Source organism: Atta colombica, unplaced genomic scaffold (assembly GCF_001594045.1).
Source record: "Atta colombica isolate Treedump-2 unplaced genomic scaffold, Acol1.0 scaffold1, whole genome shotgun sequence".
NCBI lineage: Eukaryota > Metazoa > Arthropoda > Insecta > Hymenoptera > Formicidae > Atta > Atta colombica.
The window spans coordinates 2,741,068-2,762,619 of NW_017259183.1; the positions used below are offsets into that span (position 1 = coordinate 2,741,068).

Below are 21,552 nucleotides of genomic sequence, written 5' to 3' on the forward strand. Positions count from 1 at the left end.
TGCGCGTTCGTATAACAATAAAAAAAAAAGGGACAAATTGAGGAACGAAACGAATTTGAGGAACGATTCCCTCCCTCTCCTCCTCTCAAACAGGATCCTCTCCCTCCTTTTCTAGATCACTTTCCCACTCCTCCTTGTCAGGGCAATCTCGTGTCGATCGACTGGTGTCAGCCAGCCGATCAGCTCTTTCTTTAATCAGATTATTATCTAATTAGTAATAAGGTTTACAAATTTTAAAAAACAAAGAAAAAAGAGGGCTACAAGACAAAAATTATTATATAAAAACAAAATACAAGATAATGTAGAATGTACAAAAAACAATAAAAGAAACGAAAATGTTTTAAGTTAAAAATTTTAATAAAGAATGCTAGCAATAGACGAGTTGGTTTATCTCGTTTTCTAGCGCTATAATTTAGTTATATTATAATTTATATCCAGTTATATTATTTCAATCTTGCACTATATTTTCATTTATATATTTTTCTATAGGATCATACTCATATTTGCATTCTCTATTTATTTGTAATAAGAAAATATTCATCCATTTACTTAAAATTGACATTTAAGCATTTTAATGACTGATTGCAAGTAGCTATCATTCGCGTACGTTCTTTTCCGTTATATATTAACTGTGAACATTACGATAATTGTTTTTACGTTAGCGTTTGCCTTAGAGAACGAAATATATATTGTATTATGTTTTTGTTTTTCTCCAACTGTTATTGATTATGTATGTTTTTAATATTGAAAATGATTCGATCGCGATCAAAATTTTATTGCTTGCATTCTTTATTAAAATTTTTAAAACATTTTCGTTTCCTTTATTGTTTTTTTGTACATTCTATAATACATTATCTTGTTTTGTTTTTATATAATAATTTTTGGCCAATAATCTTCTTTTTTCTTTGTTTTTTTTAGATTTTATTTATCCCCCTCGAACGAAGGAGACCGAATAGTTACGGTCTACATTCCTAGGAATTCCATCTCTTACACTGTCTTCTACAAACATTTTATCCCAATGTGCTCCTGCACTACCTTCCTCGCCTCCAATACCTAATAACTACTTCCTCTTCTTCCACGCACGCACGCACGCACGCACGCACGCACGCACGCACGCACGCATACACACGTCAATTTACCTTTATGTGTTTGAATATATATATAAAATCTCTCCGAATAATATTGTAAAATGCGATAGACACACATACACTCACAGCTCCCCAACTATATTAAGATAATTCAACCATAATTAATTTTAACATAACAAAATAGTTGTAATCAAATTCGATAGTGATATTTTTTTTATTGTATATAAATATGGTATATATAAGTTCTATATAAAAATAATAATAATATTTCCTTAAATAAATATAAATTTTATATTACAAATGAAGATTGCCAGCTTCCATTTATTTTAAAACATCATTCGTATTCCTTTCTCTAATGCCTGAGATCGTACGAGCTCCAGTCCTGAGTCAAAAGGATTAAGTTTTTTGATCAAAAAGTAGGACCAACGTTCGCATTGTCCATCGGAATAGATGTCATAGCGTTTCTTCGGGACATTGACTCATATTCTGGAACCGAAAAGGTGCACACAATTCACAGGTTCGCCTCTGCGCGACTCTATCTATGAGATAGAGTCTAGCCATCCTTTCATACTCTCTCCATTCTCCCTCATTGTCAACTACCTGATTAAAAACTTCCTGTTTAAAAAGGGTTTAGACGTAACAATATCATATTCGCCAGTTTCCAATCACTCGCAACCATTAGACTTCACCTCTCCCTCCATCATCGATCCCGCCATTTAGGAAATCCTGAATTATTCTCCTCCTTCTCTCGAAGGATTTCCTTTCCCTCCTCTCTTAAACTACCCAATTCACTCCTTATCAGCCGATTCCGTGCCGATCAACTGGGATCGGCTTTTTAGATTGAAGGGGACAGAATAGTTACAGTCTACATCCCTGGAAATCCCACCCCTTACACCGTCCTCTACAAACATCTTATCCCAATGTGCTCTTATATACCATCTTCCTCATCTCCAATATCCAATAACCTTATTTCCTCTTCTCATGTACACACCCGCACACGCACATACTCACACCTCTGTAGCTAAACTCATATTAATTCGGCCATATTAAACAAATAGCTTGTAATCACACCAATAATACATTTTTTTTTATATTTATATAAAAATATGTATATGTAAATTATATATGCTATAAACCTAAATTTTTTTTTAATAAATGTAAATTGTTATATTATAAATAAAACGTTATATTATAACCATGTTTCTGTTTATTTAAGTCACTTGCACTCCTTTCCCTCTAAACACTCGAGATCACACGAGGTCCAGTCCTGGATCAAAAGGCTTATTAAGGATATTAAATTCCTTGATCCACAAAGTAGAACCGACTGTTCGCACTATTCCGTCGGAACAAGTATCATAGCTTTATCGTGTCTCTCGTTGTATTACGGTCTTTCAATGCTCGGCTCAAACGCATCAATTGCGTTCGATACCGATCGCCTGTGATTGTTTCAGTCGATTTTAGCAGTTAATAATACACTACGCTGAGCTGGTCCCACCAAATACAGAGCATGACCTTGGACGTCAAAATCACCGTTCTTGAAGCGTTGAAACCACTCACGACACGTTCTTTCACTAATAGCGGCCTCACTATAAGTATTTGAGAGCATTCGATGAACCTCAGCCGCAGATTTCTTCATATTGAAGCAAAAAATTAAACCTCCCGCAAATGACGAGAATTTGGCCCGTAAACTGACATTTTCAATCGAGAATAATTTTATGATGCAGATACAAATCGACTAATGTTTCTATGAGGTTATGTTGACAGAGATGCCCAAGTTTATTGTATGACGTCTATGATCTATTTATTTCGATCACCACTTACCGCTAAAGCCATCTATAGGAAAACGGCGGAAACAAAGTTGTACACCTATATGTTACGTTACAGTATAATTATCATCGGCATTTTAAAGTATGCGCAGAGAGAACGAATGTTCCATGAATACTGTCTTTCTTACACGCATTTTCTTATATCTTATATATCTTTTTCTCTCACACGCATCTTGGACACGAATCACAATGCTCCCTCCATGTCTATATACTCTAAAAGCCTATTCTACAATATGCTTTTTATTTCTTGTTTATTTCTTGCTTTTTTTACATCTTGCTTCTTATTCGATTTTTTGTTTTATGTTGTCCGAGATAAAAATTAACGAATTTCGAAGAAGACAAGAAATATGTAACAAGAAATAATTGTCGATAAAATGATTGCAAAAGAAAAAAAAGCAAAAAAAGAAAGAATCAAGAAACAAAAATTGCCTTGAAGAATAATTGTCGTAGTGATAAATGATCGTGACTTCTTTCTCAATTTGACAAGATAAAGCAGATAAAGCAGATATCGCAGATAAATTGAATATTTCTGATTTATTTATGTCTATATAATTTCGGAGTCGTTTAGGAAATTTTAGGAAAAGTATTTAAACATTTAGGTAATAGTATTTTTCTTGTTATTAACAAATTTTATCATGAATCAAGTTAGTAGATAACAATTTTATTTAATATGTTTTATGAATGGAATCGATAAGAAATCACTTCGGGGGAGACGTCTTTATTGTTGTTTTCAGAAAAGTCGCTATTTTATAATTCAATAGATTTAGAGGCTCAATAAAAGGAATAGGGAACAGAGAATAGGAAATAATAATTATGTATAATATTACATAATACATGATTCCTGATAAGTTGAAATTCTTATTCTCTGTTCTGTTTCCTATTCCTTTTATTGTGTGGAGCCTTTTACACATATTGCGAAAACGAACAATGCCTGGGTGTAGTAGATATAATACAATGAATGTAATAAACCTAAAATCGTCAAAAATTAATCAATTAGCCCTTTAATTATGTATAGTAAGAAATCAACTTAATCATAAACTCAATTATGTTCAATTAATTTTTTTCACATTCAACTATGCTTGATCAATTTCTTATAGTTTTCTACATTTATTGTCCGAGTGAAGTTTGCAAACGCAGTTTAATGATAGAATATTCGAATTTCGAAGTAAACTGTGACATAAAAATATAAGATGAAAAAGATTTGTTATAATAGCACATATTATTTTTTTATTTGTAAATAATATTTAAATACATTTCGAGAAGAAAGAAATGCTTATTCTTTATTTTTTTTATTTTCCAGTAAATACAAACAAATATTTATTATAAAACCGTTATCCATCTTTATTAAAAAATTTAAAAAAAAATAAAAAATAAGTATTGAAATTTTTTTTCTTAAAATGTATTTAAATAATAATATTACGAATAAATTTACGAATAAAGAAAATAACATGTACTATTATAACAAATCTTTTTCATTTTTACATCAAAGTTTACTTCGAAATCCGAATATTTCCCAACATTAGACTGCATTCGCAAACTTCATTCGGATAATACAATAAATGTAAAAAGCCATTAAGGTGATGCTAAAACCGTCTGTTTTACCGATATTTTCACACGATAAAAAAATCTCCGAATTGGATTGCAAAAGTGTTACTACATAAATTAAAGTACGCACAAACAGGACTTCAGCTGTACTGGATTTCATGAGTAAATAAAAAAAAAATTTTTTAATTCACTTTTGGCTCATACAGCTGTTATTTCAAATATATATTTGCTTGATATAAAAGTTTTAGAGTGTATATCTTAAAAAGCATGCAGCTGAGATTTCATTACTGAAACGAACGATATCGAGTTTGTAGAACTAAGATTGAAGGTTTAGAAGAAAAGTATTTTTACCGTGTAGAAAATATGTGTATACCAATGCTTTGCAAAGAAGTCAAAATTTCGTGTAGCAATAGTTGTGCGGTCTTGCGATAGATAGATGCAGGCATATGTTAGATTGTAGCAAACATTAGTTGCAGCTCGAGTCAGTTCTTTTTTTATGGTTTTCCTTTCTCTCTCTCTCTCTCTCTCTCTCTCTCTCTCTCTCTCTCTCTCTCTCTCTCTCTCTCTCTTGTGTGACGTTTTGCGTGCGAACTTTTTGTAAGTCTCAGCTAAATTTTAAGTTAGTGCTTGGTAAGAGTAATCATCACTTTATGTTCATTGCGAGATTGGTATCGAGTACTGTTCATGTCGTTAAGTAATTACGCGCTGTCAGATAAATACTTAAGTTGTAGATTTTTTAATTCCTCGTATTTTAACCTATAATTTTCTCTTGGCTATTGCTCACCAGTGCAACACTCAGACAGTATAGCATATTTCCTTGGTTGATGGTAGGCGAACTCATTCAGTATAACGTGTTTCCGTGGCTATAGTGTAGAAAATTTTATGCACGAAGTGAGGTTTTGCTACATAATCTCAAAGGCCAGAGTGACATTAAAAATTTGGAAAATAGAAGTCAATCGACAGCAGAATTGAATACGATAGCATAAAGTAGTGTATACATTATGGTGTATGTACACTTGTGTAGTGCAGCACTGATACAGCACTTACACGTAATTGGTGCGAGGTTATACTCAGTGTATCCCAAGAAACGCTATTAGTAATGCGATACCGATATCCGAGCTGTTGTAACGCATACAATTACGTTTCTATTCTTTCGATCTGTACATTCCAAATATTTATTTGAATTTATATTAAACTGTCTTATGGCTTGTGAGTCAGAAATAATGAGTAACATTTCTTTATGAATTTAGTGATTTCCTACCAATCTTCCTTCATTATTAACTAGCCTTCTTTTTCTTCTTCTTAAAATTAATGACTCCCGCCTCCCGAAATAATAAATGGAGGTCGATATGACCAGATCATGTCCTTATGACAGATACAAAAATTAAAAATGATGACAATGCCCGCGAAAATGGTAAAACCCACCCGGACACCCGGCGTCTGGGTCTACGGCGTCGTCACGCCGCGTGTATGCGCGAATTGGTCGTCCAAAACCACGGGGCTATGTGTGTTTCAATGCTCAAAATCGGCAACACTTTCAAAAATATATAACTTGTAGTTGTACTCGAGCTGAGATGCATCCGTCACAGACGAGTGATTCTTCAGAACTGCCATTAATTAGCCGGCGCCGGCGACACGCTCGACGCCATATTGGGCACAGCAATCACAATTAGTGATTGTGAGAATTATTCCCATACGGGAATGTTTGTGCGTGCGCGTATTGCCGATATGATGTGAAAGCAGCCAATACGAAATTGTAATGGGAGGAATAAAAGCTACCGCACACAAAATTCTATAACATGCGTAAGTAAACTTAAGCCGATGAACCAATCAGGATATTGCTTTAGATTACGTAAGCTAACGGAAATGGAAATAATAATAAACTTATCCATAACCTTGCAATAAGGTAAATTTCAATCGATTGAAACTCGCCTTATGGATAAGTTTGTGGTTATTTTTATTTCCGTTAGAATACATAGATCTAAAACAGTATCCTGATCTGGCTTCACGTCTTACGGTTACTGTTGCGGAATTTTGTGTGCGACAGCCCTAATTCCCACAATAGCACATCATTGGTCACAACGTAAAGTGCGTTCGGTAATGTAAATCTGAGATGCGAGCAAGCAGATAGCGAGCTTGATCACGTGATCTTTGAGCAATCCGAGTGCCAAGAATTAATTCTGAACGCTATAAACTGTCTTTTAAAATTAGATTATAAAATGAAAGTGTTTATTTTTATGAATAAATAAAAAATATTCTATTAATTGAAAATTTCTTCCACTTTACTAGAAACTAATAATAATTTTATATACTAAAAATAGATCGTTACACATATGTAGCAGACTCATTTGCAAGGTGTGTTTTCTTAAAAGAAAATACTACATTACAAAATAAATTTCTGCATTTATAAGCATTTATCACTTGATTTCGTTAGAATCTTTAATATATTATAAAGAAAAAAAAAATTAAAAACTTACTTTCCTCATTAAATATTGTACATAATGTCCATCCATCAATTTTTATTTGATAGCATTATTATAAATATACAGATTATAAATTTAATTTAAGCACGGAAATCTGCATGAGCTTCGCGTTCTCATTCTTTGAATCCGGAATGGAGCAGCTCGATTGGCTCTAGAAATATTAATATCGAACGTAGATGAGATGACATATAGCAGAAAGATGCGAATTGCCGAACGATTTTCGAGAAAAAAAAGCAAATGGACGCCGATTTGTAATGTTGAACGCACCTTAGTCACAAGATAAGGACATACTACATGGGCTGAAAAGTCCCGAGATTTTTCAATACGTGGCACCACTAGAAAATGAACATGATTCATTTCGAGAGGTTCATCTATCACTAGTTTATGTATGAAGTTTCATGACATTTCGTTCATTCGTTTACAAGCTATAGTCGTTTAAGTGGCGCTACTTTCGCCTTCGTTCTGTACCATCACGATAACGCACCGTCATACATGTCCTTGAAAACGATGGCCAAATTGGACCAATTACTATTCGAATTGGTTACTCACCTACTGTATTCTCCAGACTTGGTCTCCAGCGACTATTATCTGTTCCCAAACCTCAAGCGATGACTCCAGGGAAAGAGATTCACATCGAATGAGGAAGTCATCGCGGAAACCGAGGCGTATTTCGAAGGCTTGGACGTTTCGTACTACAGAAAGGGCATCGAAATATTGGAAAATCGCTATACCAAGTGTATCATCCTCGAAGGCAACTATGTTGAGGAATAAATATAACTTTGCCCAAAAAACGCTTGTTTTCATTAAAAATCCCGGGACTTTTCAGCCCATGTAGTATAGGTTTGTTTTCTGTTCCTACACGAGGATTGCACTAAAATTGAACTCAATTGAAACTAGTGCAATCCAAAACTGACGAATGTAAGCGTGCAGGCAAGAAATAAAAAATATTTTAGTGTAAGATCAAAATGGCATTCCATTTCCATTGTTTACATGGAAGTATTAGATTTGTGATAAAAATGAATGCAATTCCATTAAAAAAAATTCTTAATTAAAGATAATGATGACACAAAATGTTTTTATATGTAGATTTGCTATTATATATATTTATTATTTTATTACTTATAAATTCTCGGATAATTATTTAGAAGACGCCTCCCCTCACCTTCAATTTTAATAAAATTATGCTCATTTGTCACATTTTTGCATGAAACGAAAGAATCTGGCTCCAACAAATGAGAATGGATTGAAATGAATTGAAATGGATTCAGATTTTCAGAAATATTCACGAATGTTAAAATGATTGCTTTTCAATCTTGAATGCATTTTTATTCATTTAGGAATTGCATGAAATATATCTCTATGCCTTTCAATCTAAAAATTATATTATCTTTTTCTATAAACAACACAATTGTGAATACTGTTCAATTCAAAATTTTGAATAGGAAATGTAGTTTTTCAATTGCATCCAATTGAATTTAATTGAATCCAATTAAATCCAAAAAAAGTATTCGCTATTTAAAATACGCATTCGGACAGAAGAAAATTTCAATCCATTTTAATTAATTTAATTAATTTAATTTTCGTTTGCTGGGACAGTAAAATGTCATGTCTAGTCCCGTGACCGAAATATTACGATAAACATTATTACGATAAACGTTAAAATTGACGATATTGTGGTTAGGAAACATGTCTGTCACACCGACTTAATGTAGCGCTATGTACATGCATTTTAATCTGTTTTACACTTAGAATCGTTACTTCTCACTTCTGATTTTAATGAAATTAGACTCATTCAATGTATTTTTTTTCGAAAACCTGCTCTGTCCTTGCTACGTGCGAAAAGCTGTAAACTATGAAAGACAGACGATTTAAATATTAATAAACGTTAATATATCGCTAGAAGCAAGTTAATAAAAAACGTATGCACATGTAGCCACCCAATAAAGAATAGATTAAAATGGATTAAAATTTTTTTAATGCATACTTTAAATCCATGAAAATGAATTGAATGGATTGAAATGGATTGAATCCGAGCTGACACTAGTTTAATATTTGAAAAAGAAAAACATTTCATATATTTAAGGATTACAAATTTTATTCTCAAGACATATATAATAATTATACCTGAAACTATTTTAAATTGGTATTAAAAAACGCACCTTAGTGGGATTCGAATCTGGGACCTCTGGTCCCATAAATCTTCTTCGTTACATCACTTCTTCAATTAATAAATTATTCATTCTCTACTTTAATTATAATCAGCTAAACTAGTAATAAAACTATATAGATATAATAAAAATATCATTATTTAACAGATATAATAAAGTATAAACAATTTATATTACTATGAGACAATATTGAATAAGTGTCGGATAATCTAATCTCGCTTGGTCGATGTCGCGCGCCGTGATTAGCCTAATATTCGGGTTGTGTTCGATTTAGTTTGCAAGTGTTCACATCGATTATTCATTTTACTTTTAATCAAAGATAAATAAATGAACATAGCTCAATTATTTTTATGTTACAATTTTTTTGAACTTAGTTGGATTAAAACGAAAAGTTTCCTACTTATAATTTTAAATAATTTAAGTAGCATTTATGGTCCATTTTTAAACAAAAACTTTTTTTATTCAATTAGATTGAAAAATTGCATTTCATATTCAGAATTGAACAATATTCACGTTGCACAGAAATTGCTGATATTATTTTTGAATTTAACTGAAGTTAAAAAACTACTTTCTATTCACAATTCTGAATTGAGTAATATTCACGATGCACAGAAATTGCTAATATTATTTTTGGATTGAAAGGCATAGACATTTGCTTTATGCAATTCCTATAAATGAATAAAAATGCATTCAGGATTGAAAAGGATTTATTTTAACATTCATGAAATCCTTTTAACAATGTATTTTTGAAAATTTTAATCCATTTCAATCCATTCTCATTTGTTGAGTAGTTAACCGTATTGATTTACAAGAATTACCGTGCTTGATTCCTATTGCCCTGTTATACTCAATCATTTTGCTTAATTTATTGTATTTTTTAATTTAATATGAATTTAGTGTTGTAGAAGTTTAGTATATAAAAGTGCACGGAGGGACATGTAAGAACAGTTTAAAAGAGTAACCACCAACCACATGATTGGAATTGTGTGCTATGCGTCTTCGGCCATTTTGACACTTCAGTCTGAAATCAATGGCGATATTTTATATATCTAGTGACTGAAACTTTACTGAATATGAGCGATGAGCAACATTATGAATATTTATCTTTGGCCGGTATTCATAAGTCGATTCTTATTTTAAAACCGTCTTAAATAATGTCTTATGTCGCTCATGATCTCTGATTGGTCCATGACTTCTTAAAATTGTAGACGGTCTGAATATAAGATTAGGAGATCGATTCTGTATTTTGAAACGAGTGAAAATTATAAAAGTGAGCAAACTTACTAGAATACTGATAATTTTATTGGTTAACATCTAGTAAATTTGTTCACTTTTATAATTTTCTTTTTTAATTTTGAAGATATAGAATCGATCCTCTGACTATTCTAGTAATGAAATTATATAGATATAATAAATTTCTAACTAACGTCAGGCGCGATTCCATAACTGTCTTTACATGCCTACTGACAGTTGTCGGTATCGTTGCGCAGATATTTTATATAGTAAAAAACTACGCAACCGATAACTGTCGAGGCGTATAAACCAGTTACGGTCCCCAGGAATCGCGCCCCAGTTAAGCTTATCCATTGATTAACTTCATCATCAAAATAGCCAACAGCAAGACTTAAAAATCTGTCTTTCGAATTTATTCTTGTTAGTAAAAAAAAAGTGTTGTGAAGATCATAAATAAAACATTAAAATGTAAATATATTTGACTATTTTTTTACAAATACATACTTTCGAAATTAGATTAGAGATGATGAGTTTTCAGTATAGCAGTTGACAATACTCAAAATTAATCGGCGGATAAAGTAATTGACGTTGGTGAAATTGATCCTATGAATACCGGTCTTTATGCAAGACTGCTGCGATCTTTAATATCAGTCAAAATATAAATGAGCATGATTTTGTATTGTCACATTTCACAATTAGGAGATAAAAATAGATATAAGAAATGAATTTTTATTCTTTTTTTATGAGAACATAACTCATCCAAAGGTTTATTAATTATTTTTATTTTTTCAAACGAAATCTTTTGTATAAATCATTCGTAAATTGAGATTAATATTTGGAATCAAAAGAAGGAAAACCAATATCCAGTTTAGTGAATTTTGCTTTGATTGGTCAAATTTTAATCTTATATTTCAAATTTACTGTCAGCGCTGAAAATGGTATAATTTACGTGCATTAAAATTTTCAGTAAAGGCAATCAATTTTGGAGGATAGCATATTGCTGGATTCACATTGAATCCGACGTGCGTCGTATGACGCTCTGCAACCAATCAGAAAATAGGATTTTGCTTCGTATTGTCGATACAAAAATTCTGCTTTCTGATTGGTTGCAGAACATCGTACGATGCATGTCGGATCCAGTATGAATCCAGCATATCGATAATCGATTGAGAATATTATTAATCGCGACATCTGGCGGCTTATTACGATTTTTTAGATAAAGTGAAAATTACAAAAAGCAAACTCAGTAGATGTTAATCAATGAAGAATATAAATATTCTATTAAATTTGATCATCACTTTCGTAATTTTCATCTCGTTTCAAGAACTAATAAGCCCCCTGAGGGTCGATTGTATATCTTGAAATGAGATTACAAAAGTGAGCAAAGATTATTGACCAATTACGAAAATGTGAATGTGTTCTAGTGAATTTATTCACTTTTATAATTTTCACCTCATTTCGAGATACAGAATCGACCCCCTGGTGTACAGTGAACGCGACAAAAACATTGAACTGATTGGACCATTGAACAGAGAAGATCATAAATAAAATATTGAAATGTAAATATATTTGACTATTTTTTTACAAATACATACTTTCGAAATTAGATTAGAGATGATGAGTTTTCAGTTTAGCAGTTGATAATACTCAAAGTTAATCGGCGGATAAAGTAACTGGCGTTGGTGAAACTGGCCCTATGAATACCGGTCTTTATGCAAGAGTGCTGCGATCTTTAATATGACAGTCAAAATATAAATGAGCATCGAACGGTAGCGGCGGCGCGATCTGTCGACAGTCTCGGCGCCCTCAACAGGCGACAGACTGTATTGCACTGTATTGTGCCAAGCGTCATGGACGCAATCGGTGCGCGTGTTGGGAGCTGTAATTCATTTGTGTAGACCACGTTGAGCCACATTCGTCACGCTGTTAAACACGTTTGTTCGACGTCAAGATTATGTTTTACGACAACGTGTCTGGTGCGACGAGATGATACCTTATTATAGACGCGACACGGTAGAATTTTTGGAGTAGATCGCGCAGACGGGCTCTGCGGGGCGATGAGCAAAATGTCTTGGCTCGGTTGGTCGGCGGATATCAAGAAGAGGGCCTGCAGATACTTGCTGCAGCGTTATCTCGGCCAATTTCTCGAGGAGCTCACGTTGGATCAATTGACCGTCGATCTATACAATGGCACGGGACGTGTTGTCAACGTCAGCCTCGATGTGCAAGTACGCAACATGCTTTTCTTTGTCTTGGGAATCGATTGTATATACAATTCCTTTCTTTTTCTTCCTTTCTTTACTAAACTTTGTAAAGATAATATCGCATCGCTTGATTGCATACTCGGTAAATATCGCATGTTTTTGTCTCTTAGAATATTAGAGATTAAATATTTACATCGATGTGCGAATATCTCGTATTCGCGTTACGAAAATCAAACAGCTGATCGGGATTTAAATGCTTCGCAAAACACTGTATACTTAACAATATGATGACTATTCGCAGTTTTTAATATATTCTGTAATAGATATAAAATATGATAGAATGAAGATAGATTAGTTTATGAGTTAATCTAGAAAAAATAATTATAGAATTCATTTCATGTGTGTGTGTGTGTGTGTGTGTGTGTGTGTGTGTGTGTGTGTGTGTATGGCGCGTGCGCGTGTGTGTATGTGTGTGTATGGCGCGTGCGCGTGTGTGTATGTGTGTGTATGGCGCGTGCGCGTGTGTGTGTGTGTGTGTGTGTCAGTTTGATAAATATGTATAAACTAATAAATAGCATATGTTGAAATAATACCTTAATTTGATTTTTATATTTATTCACTATTATATTTTTTAACAAATGCCATATTATACATTTTATCTATCTCATTTTATTTTTTTGATTGCATAAATTTGGATATTTCCTCGTAAGATTTTTATGATTTTTCTTTGTGTTAATAGATAAATAATAAATATTAATAAATATTAATAATAAATATTAATTATATATTAACTGATTATTGAAGCAATAATTATAATAAATTGTATTAAGCACAGTTGGTTGCAAATTGTGCGTAAATTAATGAAACACGACTTAATGCGAGTCATCGATAAACACCATTTTCTGGATGTTAATAAATGCTAATTTATACAGGCTCTATTTCTTCGGCTTCTATTTCCTAACGCGATTAAATTGTTTCTTTATTCATGAAATGGGAACGCCGATTTTTCTTGCAAAAAATTTTTTTTGCTAATCACACAAAATCACACAGATCACGGACTCTAGCACGCTATCTAACCAAGTCCTTTTTCTTATTTGCATTCTAAATGACTGTTCATTGTGTAACAATTTTTGTTTTAATTCAGTATATATAATTGAGAAATATTTCTATAAAAGGACAAACATTTATTGGCACAGGCACTCAATGAGATGGGGGAGCAACAACATCTCCCCCTGGAATTCGTCGATGGTTTTATAATGGAAATATCTCTTAGTATACCATGGTCGGCATTACTTAGTCAAGCAAGTTATGTAGAAGTCAAGGGTCTTAGACTTACGGTACAACCGCGACAAAGAATCGAAACGGGAACATCGATGTTTGAATCTATGTGGAGTTCCATGACGTCCAGTATGCAACTCGCTCAGGAGTGTTTGCAACAAGACGCAGCTAATGCGGGAAATGCTCAACCCTTAGAGGCAGTGGAACTGTTTGCACAGACTATAGATTCAAGTATGATGCTTGATTTACATTGTACTTTTAAATCCAAAGTTAGCTTTTTTATCATTCATGTATCTTTCAGTTTTATCTAGGGTCAAAGTGAGATTTATCGATACTGTGATACGTTTGGAACACGTACCTTTGAATTCTTCCACAGGAGTAGCGATCGAAGTATGGATACAAAATCTTGAATATTCTGATGAGGCTGGATTAGATCCTAGTAATACGTCTCTGGATCCCAACGAATCTGCAAAAGGTTACATTATTTCAGCGTTTTCCACTAAACGTTTTTACATGGAGGGAGTAACTTTTCATACTGATGAATTTCCCTCGCACGCGAGAACGTTCTCTAAAAGTATGTTGGCTAGTACGTGCTCTACTCCTGATTCTAAGGTAAAGGTCTGTTTTAGTTAATAATGTAATAAAGAAGAAATAATTTTCAAAATTTTTTTTTTCTTCCTGTATCAACAGAACTCGGACAGTCTATTTACCTCCGCACAAATGTCTCCTACGCAGAGCATTCTGCACACTCCTCCAGATGGAAATGGTGTTAATAACTCGAATGAATCAAACCCTATCATGTTTGCTAAGCTAGCAGGTAGACAAGAAGTGAGATTAAAAATGAAACAAGGAGAAGGAATATCGGGACCAAAGGTGAAATAACGTAAATTTACGTTTTAAACTCACGTTATTATATATAGTTCTACTCTCTCCATTAAAAAAATATTGCATTTCTTCTAAAATATAATAATATTTTTTTTATCTAGATATTTCTATTCTTTTTAAATGAAGAATATATATTTCAGGTAGAACTGGAAATTACTCTAGGATCGCTTACTTTGTTCCTGAGTCCTAGGCAGCTTCATGCTTTATTAGAATTAGCGCATGGCCTAGCATCTCCAGATCTAGAAGATGTCAGTAATGTTGTTCCAAGAAGATACACGGAAAAACCTATGGCTAGCAGTGATTTCAATCGTATAGAACGTGAGCTTATTCATCAAACACATCCTATGCAAGATTTGAAGACCACAGTACGTTAATTTATTGATATCTTGATACATTCTTATATTTGTACAACAAAAATGTTGTGTTTTATTGTAGGATCTACGATACGCTCAAGGATGGTCTACTGGATCTGTGGACGAATCTGATAACGAGGATGAATTCCTACCAATGAAGTTGGCGGGATCTTCTTCGATGTGTGATTCGATCACAAGCAATAATTTAAGTATGGAGGGCAGCATATCAATCAGCAGCATTAGTTCAAAAAGTTCGGCAACGAATCTGCCAAGACATAATAGACACAGACATAACATAGACAACGACACGTCTGCCGAGACTACCCAATTTCACATAAGGGTATCTTCCGTCGCTCTAGTTCTATTGCACGAAGATATACTGACACCATGCGTGGAACAACTTGGTCTAACTTCTAGCAGTGTAAGACAGATGAGAAATGCGACGAAGGAATTTTTCAGGCAATTAGGAACGTTTGCAATGGGCGGCTATGGAAGTAAAGATTTTGATACGGCGTCAAAATTACTCACAGAAGCTTGCCGACTTAGTCATATTAGGTATATTATCAAAGATGAACTGATTTTAATATTTATAGGTTGTTAACTAAAAATCCCGATTGATTATAGATTACTAGCTGCACCACTAGTAGTCGAGGGCAGTGAAAAGACTACTAATCAGTTCTCCGCGATATCAGGAAGTTTGACTTTAGCTTGTTTGGAAGTTGTAGAATGTTTGGTTGACTCTAACAACCCTAGCTCGTATAGAACACCATCGATGGAGTTTGTCGAGCTATTAGCGTTTACAAAAGCGAATACAACTAATATCGGATTTTCCAACAAAACTGATTTTAGAATGAGATTTAAATATACGCAAAAGGCTGTTCGACATACTCACATGACGAAATTTGCACATCCACGCACAGAATTCGAGTAAATATTTATTTTTAAATTAAGCAATATAGCAATTTAAATATTTCAATACTTAAAATTGCTCATAAACTATTTGAAATTATTAAAATAATATTAATCAATTTTATCGATTAACAAATTATTGAGTAAATTATTTTAATACCGTTTTCACTTTTCAGCATTCAACTGGAATCCTGCAGAGGCGAAGTAGACATTACTATTGTAGATAGGATATCTGCTATTCTTAATCCACAGCCAATATGTACTTATAATACTGTAATAAATGCTAGAGATGCTGTAAGTGTAATTAATAAATCCTCTGATATGATCCACAGATATGATTTTTAATATTTTTCTGTAGTTCTATTCGACGAAAATGATTATTATTTCAATTGATAGAATATTATGACATCTTACAGAATCAACAGACATTATTTGATCAAGCTGTGGACAGTACAACACTGCCAGATTCTAGAGTAGATGTCAAAATCTCTTCGTCATCGTGTACAATCAAATTAAGGTATATCAAACTAAACAATAGTACTTCATGTATGCATTATCTCTTTTTTTATTTAGATTCCCCGTACCAGATTTAAGACCACTACATGATATGAGTCGTGCGCCATGGTGGAAGAGATCTGTGAGATCTGATTATATGATGGTGCAAATGACAGATGCACAAGTTCACTCCACTGTGGACAGCCGATCTCATTATCTAGCTAAGCATGAACTGCAATGTCGGCGACTATCGTTATTGTATATAGAAACCGAAGGTGACACGCCAATCGAAATTGGTTTAGCTACAGCCGACGAGAAAAACGATACTGTCACAGCGGGTCAGCAAGTCAACGACGATCTTGGTTGGGCGAGAGTGGTGATTATTATGTATCCAGAACGTCTTGGTGCTCCATTAGAGGATAGTTCTGAAGAAGAAATAGAGAATGATAAACGGATTTTAGACGATACCTTGGAGAAAACTCCAAAACATGCGCCTTCCCCGTTCACCTCTAGACGAATTATGCGTGAATCCGACACACTTCATTCAAAATCTCACAATCAAAACAATGAACATGGTCAAAAGTACGAACAAAGGTGAGTGAAAAAAACTTACTTTTTTAAAATAAATTTGGTTTACAATTGAAAATCTTTTTTAACATTTTAATAGTGACGGTGAGGAACTAATTATACCTGGCAATCGACAAGAAATGTTGGAATTTATCGACGAAGGCATACATGGTTCTAGATTACAATTGGAAATCAATTTACCTTGTGCTTCCGTTCAGATACCGTCTAAACGCATTTACGAACAATTGTACAATCGATTCAATACTGATTTGTTCTTATGGGAACCGTCTGCGCCCAGGCCCAAGTATACCACTCATATGGAAAATCATATTGGCCTCGACCTGGCATCTACTCTCTTACAAGAGTCTACTTATCCCAAGTAATCTATTTATCCTAAAACAGTCTGTAAAATTCTGAAATATCACTAATCTATGTATCATTTATAGATTCAGCATGTGCAAAAGCGGGATCCAGTATAATTCCGACTCTGATTCAGACGAGGAAGGTATATTCCATTCTGCAACGAATGAGAAGAGTCACAAAGAGGCACGAATGTCTTCTAAGAAAGCACAGAGCAAGTTGGCAATAACTCTTAGCATCAATCAGGGTCTCCTGTCTATGTATACTCCCGTACGTGACTCTATGCGTAATGTTATACCTGGGCAACAAGGAGAATTGATCATACGATTAGAAGATGCCACGATATTTTCAGTGACAGCGTACAAGGGGAATGCTAATTTGAGTTACGCTTGCACTATGATGAGGAATGTATCACTGGATCACTGTGGTCTGACGACAAGCCCATCGCAGACACCACCATTAAGATGTATCAATAGCGTTAGGCCACGATATTGCGAGAGAACGATATATCGCAGCACATCCGGTAGTAATGTAGCAGCGAATCCTAATGACAAGGACATGGTGACAGTCGCAGTGAGAGTACAAGCGGCTCATCAGACGCATCGTATAAAGACTTTTCGAGTTGCGATAGGTATAAGCAATGCTACATTGAGGCACCGAATGTGTTCCACCGCTACTTCGTGGTTCACGGAATTGATGGATTGCTTGGACGTGGCAGATCATCCTGTCGCCGGCTATACACCGCCGGGCGTTCTGACTGAGCTGCATTTGCATCTGTGGGACTGCGCGATCGATTATAGGCCACTTCACCTATCTCTAAAGTCCGTTGTGACCTTCGGTAATTTCAGCGTGTCAAGCAACATTACAGCGCAAACTAATACGTCAACGTTGCGCTTTATCGCAGAAGATGTTGCGCTCTTTATATCAGACAAGCTGCGTGAAAAATTGGTGGATCTAAAACGAGATTATGTGTGTGTAATGAATTTCGGCCTGTTCGAATTATCATTACGTTTGAACGAGAGGATGTATGGTGGCGTACCACGGGTTGATCTTCGGGCAAGCAACAACGTGTTGCATGTACGCACGTGCTCAGACTCCGGTCGCGCTCTCATGCAACTACTAACTTATATCGCCAACGACGGTGATTTGCAACAGCCGAATAGCACGATCAACAGCAGTACTGAAAGTATCCCCACTGTGCCATCGGCATCTACGAGATATGAGGAAAATCTTCTTGGCGTCGAGAGTATTAATACTCTCAGCAGGAGTCAGGTAGAGCGAGTCTACAGTCTAATGGAGGATGCGTTGGAAGAAACTGTAAAAGGTACGATAACCAAGAGTGGTAACGAAAGCGAGAAGATACCAATGACCGAAAATCGAGTTGAATTCTTCTTTCCTGATGATTCATGTGCTACTACGCGAGAGGCAGAGACGCGAAAAAGTTCGCAAGAATGCAATACAACGATTGCATGCAATGTGGAAGACGATGATGACGATGATGAATTTTGTATCTTAGGAGAGGAGGCTGGTACAGGAATAATACCACGCTATGGAGTACCTGAGGTTCGATCGTTATGCCAAGAACCATTAAGGATAGTGGATAATCACTTTTCTGTACCGATCGGCAAAACCGATTTATTGCAGACTCCACCTAATTATCCTGCCCCAGTATTGAAATACACCCTTTGCGAAATGACATTGATATGGCACATGTATGGTGGTAATGATTTCGATAGTTCTCAACCACAATCTGCAAAGCATGTGATCATCAATGATAACATTCGCAACAATATTATGCATGGAAGGTATGAAATTCAAAGTTAAATTATTAAAGCAAATGCCTGTACAACTCTACAAATACAGATTACATTCTCTCTTTCTCTTTTCTATCTTTGTCTATAGAAGTAGATCAGCTATAGGTGCAGTAAGCTTCAATAAGTCTAGCCCGAACGAAGTACACTTTGGCAGCGTGCCAAACTCGCCACGTGCAACGAGAAGCAACGAATCATTGATCGATTGGCATACACTAGGTGGCCCGGGTCGGCGGCACGACGTGTTGATGGAACTGCAATTGAGCAAGGTTCGCTTCCAGCACGAGGTCTATCCAGAGAATACCCGGGAAGCATCCAGGCAGGTGCTACTGGTGCACGAGATTGAAGTAAGGGATAGACTGGCGTCGTCGCACATAAACAAATTTCTTTATCAATATAGCAGCGAAGCGAAACCAAGGCAATCTCACTCTATTATGTTTACCATGAAAGCAGTTCACGTAAGGCCGGATCCCAGATTAAGTGCCCAAGAATGTTGTTTGAAACTTAGTCTACTGCCACTGCGACTGAACATAGACCAAGATAGCCTACTGTTCTTAATACAATTTTTTAACGAATTAGGCGGTGGATCGAAGCGAAATCAAGAAAGCTCTAGCACACCTAATAGCTCGCAATCCACCCCCGTATCGAAACAAGGAACACCTACGCATCATCCACCCATTATGAGCGTGAATGATGATGCGGTGATGAATGACGCGATGATGAATATGTCGCAGAATAATATCATTGATCAAAATCTGTTGATACTCTTGGAAGACGAACTGACATTCAGGGAGAAAAAGATTAAAACAAAGACTATCCATCAGGTTCACGATGATTGTCAACCGATATACTTTAGGTGCATGATAGAAATTTTTATTTATTTTATTATTATCGAATAGAAATTGCATGGAGAGTATTAACGATTTAAAATTGTCTTTAGAAATGTTGTATTCGGTCCAGAAGTTCTCATTAGATTGGATTATCACGGAAAACGGATGGATTTTACTCATGGACCGTTGGCGGGTCTATTGATGGGCCTGGCGGAACTGAACTGTTCTGAATTAAGACTGAAGAGATTATCGTATAGGCACGGATTGTTGGGTTACGACAAACTTTTTACATATCTAGTTTCGGAATGGTTACAAGATATCAAGAAGAATCAACTCCCGAGTTTACTTGGTGGTGTGGGGCCCATGTATTCTGTAGTACAGCTGTGTGAGTGAATAAGTTGATCTTGATCTTTCGTTTGGAAATCAAACGTGATGTTATTTTTGAAACTGAACATCCTTTGCATGCTAATTCTAAATGACAAAAATACACCTGACTATAATATTTGCTTGCACTCTTGTAGTTCAAGGAATACGCGATCTATTTTGGTTACCAATCGAACAGTATCAGAGAGACGGGAGAATTGTCCGCGGGTTACAACGCGGAGCAAATAGTTTTACAACATGTACCGCAATGGCTGCATTGGAATTGACATGTAGAATCGTGCAGGCGTTACAGACTACAGCTGAGACTGCGTACGATATAGTTAGTCCTGGTCCCAGTGTTAGATGTAAGAACAAAGGGCAGAAGGGTCGTCGAAAAAGATATAGTCAGCCACTGGATATTCGAGAGGGGGTGGCTAACGCTTACACATTAGTCAAAGAGGTGAATCCAATATAATGCGACATATTAAATAATGTATTTTTGTGTTTTATATCTATAATTATAGTTGAAAAATTATTTTAATTTGTATTATTTATCTTTATCGTTTATTGGGATTACACAAATAATTCTGCTTTTTCGAATTTGTTTTAAATTTATGTTACTTTAACTTGCTCTAAATTTATTTTATATAATATCGAAACTTATGTTATCTTATTCACAAGAACTTTTTTTATTCGCTTAAATAACTCATTACTTCCTGATCATTTTTCCTATTTTCAATAAAAGAAATTTGAATGAAAGAAGAATGATATATAATTAAAATGTTTAATTATTCAGGGTTTAGGCGAGACTGCGACTCAACTGGTTCGCGTGGCGAGTGAGGAACACGAGCACAAGGGCACTGTCGGTGCTGTTGGCGGTGTATTGCGACAAATTCCACCGACAGTTGTGAAACCGATTATTCTGGCCACCGAGGCGACAAGCAATGTATTGGGTGGCATGCGATCATCGTTAGTACCCGATGCACGTCGAGAGGCGGTACAAAAGTGGCGGCAAGATTCCGATACGTGTTAATCCCGTCGATATAAAATGGGAAAATTGTTAAATCGTTATCGGATCATCAGTCAATTTCGCTCAAACAACGCTTTTCGATCGCAGCCAGTTAGGCCGAGCCACTTTTTATTGTAACATTCAC

At 35.0% G+C, this 21,552-nt stretch overlaps 1 protein-coding gene across 2 annotated transcripts; it reads left to right on the plus strand.

Moving 5' to 3' along the window:
• Positions 1 to 12,007: 12,007 nt before the first annotated feature.
• On the plus strand, positions 12,008 to 21,546 carry LOC108694763 (autophagy-related protein 2 homolog B). 2 transcript variants are annotated; one of them, XM_018204425.1, is made up of 16 exons: positions 12,008 to 12,571; positions 13,744 to 14,056; positions 14,127 to 14,437; positions 14,516 to 14,698; positions 14,851 to 15,075; positions 15,146 to 15,618; positions 15,688 to 15,990; positions 16,149 to 16,266; positions 16,389 to 16,489; positions 16,546 to 17,061; positions 17,135 to 17,413; positions 17,481 to 19,199; positions 19,297 to 20,061; positions 20,146 to 20,420; positions 20,557 to 20,858; positions 21,195 to 21,546. In XM_018204425.1, the coding sequence occupies exons 1-16, from the start codon at positions 12,401 to 12,403 to the stop codon at positions 21,429 to 21,431; spliced, it is 6,291 nt and encodes a 2,096-aa protein (XP_018059914.1). In that variant the 5' UTR covers positions 12,008 to 12,400; the 3' UTR covers positions 21,432 to 21,546. The 2 variants fall into 2 exon arrangements, with proteins under 2 accessions (XP_018059914.1, XP_018059920.1); XM_018204431.1 differs by lacking the exon at positions 21,195 to 21,546 and having other exon boundaries at positions 20,703 to 20,795.
• The last annotated feature ends 6 nt before the right edge of the window (positions 21,547 to 21,552 follow it).